Source organism: Arachis ipaensis, chromosome B06 (assembly GCF_000816755.2).
Source record: "Arachis ipaensis cultivar K30076 chromosome B06, Araip1.1, whole genome shotgun sequence".
Lineage (NCBI taxonomy): Eukaryota > Viridiplantae > Streptophyta > Magnoliopsida > Fabales > Fabaceae > Arachis > Arachis ipaensis.
The window spans coordinates 127,220,462-127,226,032 of NC_029790.2; the positions used below are offsets into that span (position 1 = coordinate 127,220,462).

Below are 5,571 nucleotides of genomic sequence, written 5' to 3' on the forward strand. Positions count from 1 at the left end.
CTAAAGAATTCTTAACTCCCTCTCATTGCAGGTGGTTGAATATTTAATTTTTATATCCTCAACGTGAGAGATCTCAGCACTCGTTGTGCAAGATGAGGCTCATGTATTGCGGCAATGTAGATTCTGTGTTTTCTACAGGAGTAAAGGGTTTCTTCTTAGGAAAAGTTCGAAGAGGATTCTAGCGTGACCTAACATTTCCCTTCATTGGCTAAATTCAGAGTCAGAGAAGATGATGGATGATTATCATTCATTTTGTATACCATAATTTTATATTAACAATAACAATTATCCCCAAAAAAAAAAAAAAACAGAGAGAGAGAGAAAGTATAGTTCCTCCCTACCAATTACCAAATACTTTTGTGAAAATTGTATATTGGATAATGTAAAGCAAACCTAAGATACCTTGAAATGAAAACCTTTAGAATTAAATTTTAATAAATTCTTAATTCTTAATTTACCTGATTCTGAATCATTCGAGTGTTTGTTTCTTAAGGCTATCTTGGAAACAAAATGTGTCACAAATAAATTAACTCAAACATTTAATTTAAGGAGATTACTGAGGTACTTATGAAGATACAGAGTAGTGATTGAAAAATTATTGAGCCTTATTAATTAAAACCAATTTTAATATTAAGCAATTAGTTAGATCAAAAGTCCTGATAAGATCATGAAGCTCATTCTAAGGCTGAACTATTTCATAATTTTACTTGTGTAGCACCATACCTTTTAGTAGATGATGTAACTAACATTAAGAATATTTAAGACCATATGTCACCTTTTACAAGAACAAAAACTCCAACAAATTTGTATTTTTAAATACACTCTCTATCTTAGACTTGTCTCTTACTCCAAACATATTCTTATAAATAACTATATCAATCTAAGAGACTTGTAAGCTAGTGTAAGAAATGTTAAATTTGGGGGTGAAAATATGTTAGTACGAAAAGCCGTTGTCATGGACACGAAACAAAATCAGAATAACCCTGTAATAATGGTTCAAACTTGAAACAAATTCATGCATGGGAAGAGAAAACATAATAGCTAAACAAAGCCTATGCCGGACGAAAGAGGTTTTAACCATAATATGAATTTCTCATTCTAGCACGTAACTACTCCAAAAGAAACGTAATTTTTGTTTTCTAAACTTTGTACGTAAATCCATATGATATATATTGGCATGGTTTGTTATTCATCCTATTATCCTAAACCATAAATTAGAGAGAAAACGTACCAGGTACTTTGGTTACTGAGACAGAGATGATGATTCTGGCAATGTTGGCTTGCAAACATTGAAGAAAAGAGTTCACAACACACAGCTCAAATAAAAAGAAAAAAAACAGAATGCAGAGAATATTTGTTATGCTCAATAATATGCCTTGGATTTGGACGAAAACTTGGAATATATTCTTATGGAATATACTTATATGCTCTCAAGTCACGTTAAAAGTGTCTTTTTTTTTGTCATGAGTTACGTTAAAAGTTAAAACTCCAATAAAGCTCAAATGGGCCCAAATAGTCTGCCTCTACGTCATTTTGGGCTCCATTTGGGCTTTGGTCCCCACACATTTATTTTATTTTTTATTTTTCAATTCTTTTCCTCGTCACAAAATTCAGAATGCAAAACAATCAAAGTGATAAATGTAAAGGTTAGTTAGGTAAATTCAGGTGTTAAGCTGGCTAGAATTAGTAACAACTATATTTAGTTGGAGACTCTTTTGTGTTGGTTAAGTTAGCTATGTTTAGAAATGTAATATAAATATCTCTGTGTAGTTGTATTATGCAGAACAACATAATCGCTCATTTGTTCAAGTACTTTAAATTGATCTCTAATTTTTTTTTTCATATCAGACAAATTAGTCTATAATAAAAAAAAAGGCAGTCATTCGTAAAATAAAAAAATATATTATAATGACAACATCAACAACCATATTTTATAAATTAAAAAAACTATTTTATCTAATACAAAACTGATGAGATGGCAATTTAAAATACACACTCCAAATCAATTTTGATAAACTCTCATGTAAAACTAAGATCAATACTCATCCAAATAAGTATATAGCATTTCATCCTTCTTAGATTTGCGCCTACTAAGTAATGCCTTCAAGAGGCGTTTACTTTTACTAGAAGGTTCCATTTCTCTGTTTTCCGCTTTTTCTCCTGCAAAACGCATTGAAGCTGATTTCCTAGGTTCCGAAGCATTCTGCTAAACACATAATTACAAAATAAAGAATAACTGTCAAATAATTAACTAAAGAATTTAAACTTAAAAATAAAAGTATGATAAGTGTACATTAAAAATCAGCTTCCAAATAAAACATACAAAATACATTTTAATAATATATTTATATGTAAATACATAGTAGTTAATTTGGTGACAAATTTTTAGTTAGGTGTATTTTTAAAGAAGAGTAAAAGAGATGCATTATATTATGGGTACGTATCCAAATAAATTTTAAATTAAATAAAATTATTTTATTTTTTAAAAAAAATATTTTTTTCACTTAAAAAAGTAGATCCAAACTAGCACTATATCGAGTTGACTTACTCTTAATTTTGCATTATTAGAGGGACTTGGTGTGGTTGCTGTGCTGCTTTGATTACTTGTCTTGTTTGGTGTTGTAGGTCTACTTGAGAAAGATCCAGTACGTAACAGTGGAAATCTGTGTGGTGAAACCGAATTCTTTTCTGCAAAAGCTCATATTAGTGAAGAATTATTATAATATTAGTGAAATTATGAATGTACCTAAATCTTTTTTAGGCAAGGTTGAAGTTGAAGTGAATGCAAAAGCTCCGGGTCTCTCACGTTGTAAAGGTGAAGGGGAACGCCCTTTATTGCTACATCATGGTCAAGAGTCACAACATGTCTTCTATTTTTATTTAGAAATTAAAAGCAACTAGAAATGTTTGAATTTGAAATTACCTGACTGTGGATGAAGGCGTTTCCCTTATTGTAGCTCGAACAGCTTTGTATTGCAAAACAAATTAGAAACATAATTAAGTATAAATAGAAGGTTTAATTATTCTGTTGGTCTTTATAGTTTTGCGAAATTTTTAATTAGGTCCTTGTACTTTTTTTTTCCTTTTAATTGAGTCCTTGCACCAAATTTTTTTTTAATTGGGTCTTTACACTTTTTTTTTCCTTTTATTTGGTTCCTGCACTAAATTTTTTTTTAGTTGAGTCCCTATAAAATTAAGTCAATTACTACTAAAAGGGACCTAATTGAAAAAAAAATAGTGTAAAAATCCAATTAAAAAAAAAAATATAAAGACCTAATTAAAAATTTTGCGAAACTATATGAGCCAATAGAGTAATTAAGCATAAATAGAATGAAAACAGTAGAAATGATAACAGATACCATTCCTGAAGTGATGCCAATCATCTTCATCATCAAGGCTGCATCCTAAATATTTCATTCTTCTCAAGCTGGCACCATTCATGCTCTCCCCAACTGAATTTATGATGAATAATAATAAAACAGTTTTTGGTTTTGGAAAACAAAATGTGATATAAATAAATAAACTTGCCTGGCAAAATATAACGCTTATGATATTTTGGAGCACTAATCACCAATGATTGTTGGGTTCGTCCCTCGTGATCCATAAATGCTTCACACGTCCTTATTCTCTGTATTATTAATTAAGAAAGAAATTCGTAATGTTAAGGAGATAAAAAATAATCAACATAAACAGTTTAAATTTGACGGCAAATACTTTTTGAAAATTTAATTTTGATGTACTAATAGTATAAAATACAATAATTCAATCACAATTGTTTTTTTGAACGACCATTCACGTGGTTAATATAAAATGTACTTATTTTTATAAATATGACGTTATGCGATTGAATGTCAATGTAAAACAGTTTTACACTAATAATACATCAAATTAAATTCTACTCTTTAGTTAGCAAAAATTTCCGAAGAAAAACATACCTGTTGAATGCAAGAAAGACGAAGATTTGCTTGAGAAAGTTGAGAAACCTTGTCATCCAACAAATCATTAACCTTAAATGTCACAGACCCTAAATGGTCCACCGTATTCACAAGAGCTTTGATGGCATAATCCTTCAATGTTTCTATCACTCTGAAAACATCAACATATAATTAATTAGCTTACACACCAACCAATCCAATTAATTAATAAATTAATTTAACTCACATCTCTTTCTGCTCATCATTGTTGTATGAGAGCTCAAAATATTCAGCTGCTGAGTATAATTGTGTTCTCAGATTCTTCAAATCCTGGGAATATATATAGGTGAAAAAATGAACTTATGTAATATGTACTATTTATTTAATACCAATTTAATTAAAACAAGATTTTCACGCTTGAAATTCCAATATTTTCTAGAGTCCACTTACTTAATTAAGAGTTACATATTTCAAATCAAAATCAATAGTTCAACAAATTTAATGACAATGAAAAACAGGGAATCAAGTAGAGGACAAAATTACAAAAAACTAGAACATAATCAAAGTTTTACCTGTAAACTATCATCAAAAAGCAAGCTCTGCTGCATGAAAACCTCATCATAATTAGAGGACACCCGATATACCGGCGCCGGCGGCGGAGGTACCACCGCCGGCACAGAAGTTGCAAATTTCCCCATGAATGAAAATCAATGGAAAAAGTTTTGGCCGATTCTTATATATCTATAAAAAATGGCAAAAAATTAAAAGAGATAATGAGACATTATTATCAAGGAATATGTATCTGAATTCTGAAATAGTAGATGTGAACGTGCATAAACATTAATTTTAAGAAAATCAGCAGAATGTAACGTGGTAACAACTAACATATACTAATATTATAGTATAACGCATGCAATCTTTTTTATTTAAAAATCTTCCAAAATTCACAGCCTTAACAGCTTCAAATCTTTTTAAATTTTCAATAAACATAGGCAAAGTTAAATCAAAAGGGTAACTTCATTATGTTAATAAATTAAAAAATGGCTACTCTTTATGTTAACTAATTGGTTTACTAGAGAATCAAATTGTTTATATGCAAACCCAAAATACAGAAACTATCTAACCTTTGTTGTATCTCTATTCAGTTGAGATTCATGATGTTGTTTGTTTTAACTCATGAGTGGTATGGAATACAAGGACGACACATTAATTTGAACCAAAGTGGTGAGAGGGAAGAAGAAAAAAGAAAAGTCAAAAGGAGCACGTTGTGGACCAACCCTTCATTCACTCCAACACTAACGAGAGTGGTTTGGTGGTACTCGATGTGTTTGACTAAGCATGAACAAAAGAAAGTGACGCATCAAAGTTTCTAACAAGCCAACCACTAAAGTTGGAGATTTATTGAGAAAAGTAGTGTCATCGAGACAGAAACATAGGGAGGAATATAATAGTGCACATAAATCATAATGCCATTGTCATAGGTAGAGGAATTCGATAACAATAAATGGGAACTTTGCTTTCTTTTTCATTAGTCATTTCATTTACAGGAATATTATATAAAAAATATTATTTATACCTATCAAAATCAACCACTAAATAAGTTATTATATATTTATATATAAACAATGTGTTTTTAATTTATTTTTAATATCTATAA

General features: G+C 29.9%; 2 protein-coding genes across 3 annotated transcripts in view; one reads left to right on the top strand and one right to left on the bottom strand.

Annotated features, from left to right (window-relative positions):
• The window catches only part of LOC107605226 (putative aminoacrylate hydrolase RutD), a 6,475-nt gene extending 6,115 nt beyond the window's left edge, over positions 1 to 360 (top strand). Inside the window, exon 11 of the mRNA XM_016307021.2 lies at positions 32 to 360. The gene's annotated coding sequence lies outside the window, so the exon portion shown is untranslated. The remainder of the gene's footprint in view (positions 1 to 31) is intronic.
• On the bottom strand, positions 1,904 to 5,279 carry LOC107605227 (protein ABIL2). Of its 2 annotated transcripts, none has more exons than XM_016307022.2 (10): positions 5,039 to 5,279; positions 4,487 to 4,655; positions 4,162 to 4,244; positions 3,936 to 4,086; positions 3,529 to 3,628; positions 3,360 to 3,452; positions 2,924 to 2,966; positions 2,747 to 2,838; positions 2,549 to 2,688; positions 1,904 to 2,206 (listed from the first exon to the last, which is right to left on the bottom strand). In XM_016307022.2, the coding sequence occupies exons 2-10, from the start codon at positions 4,610 to 4,612 to the stop codon at positions 2,036 to 2,038; spliced, it is 999 nt and encodes a 332-aa protein (XP_016162508.1). In that variant the 5' UTR covers positions 4,613 to 4,655; positions 5,039 to 5,279; the 3' UTR covers positions 1,904 to 2,035. The 2 variants fall into 2 exon arrangements, with proteins under 2 accessions (XP_016162508.1, XP_016162510.1); XM_016307024.2 differs by having other exon boundaries at positions 1,904 to 2,203; positions 5,039 to 5,263.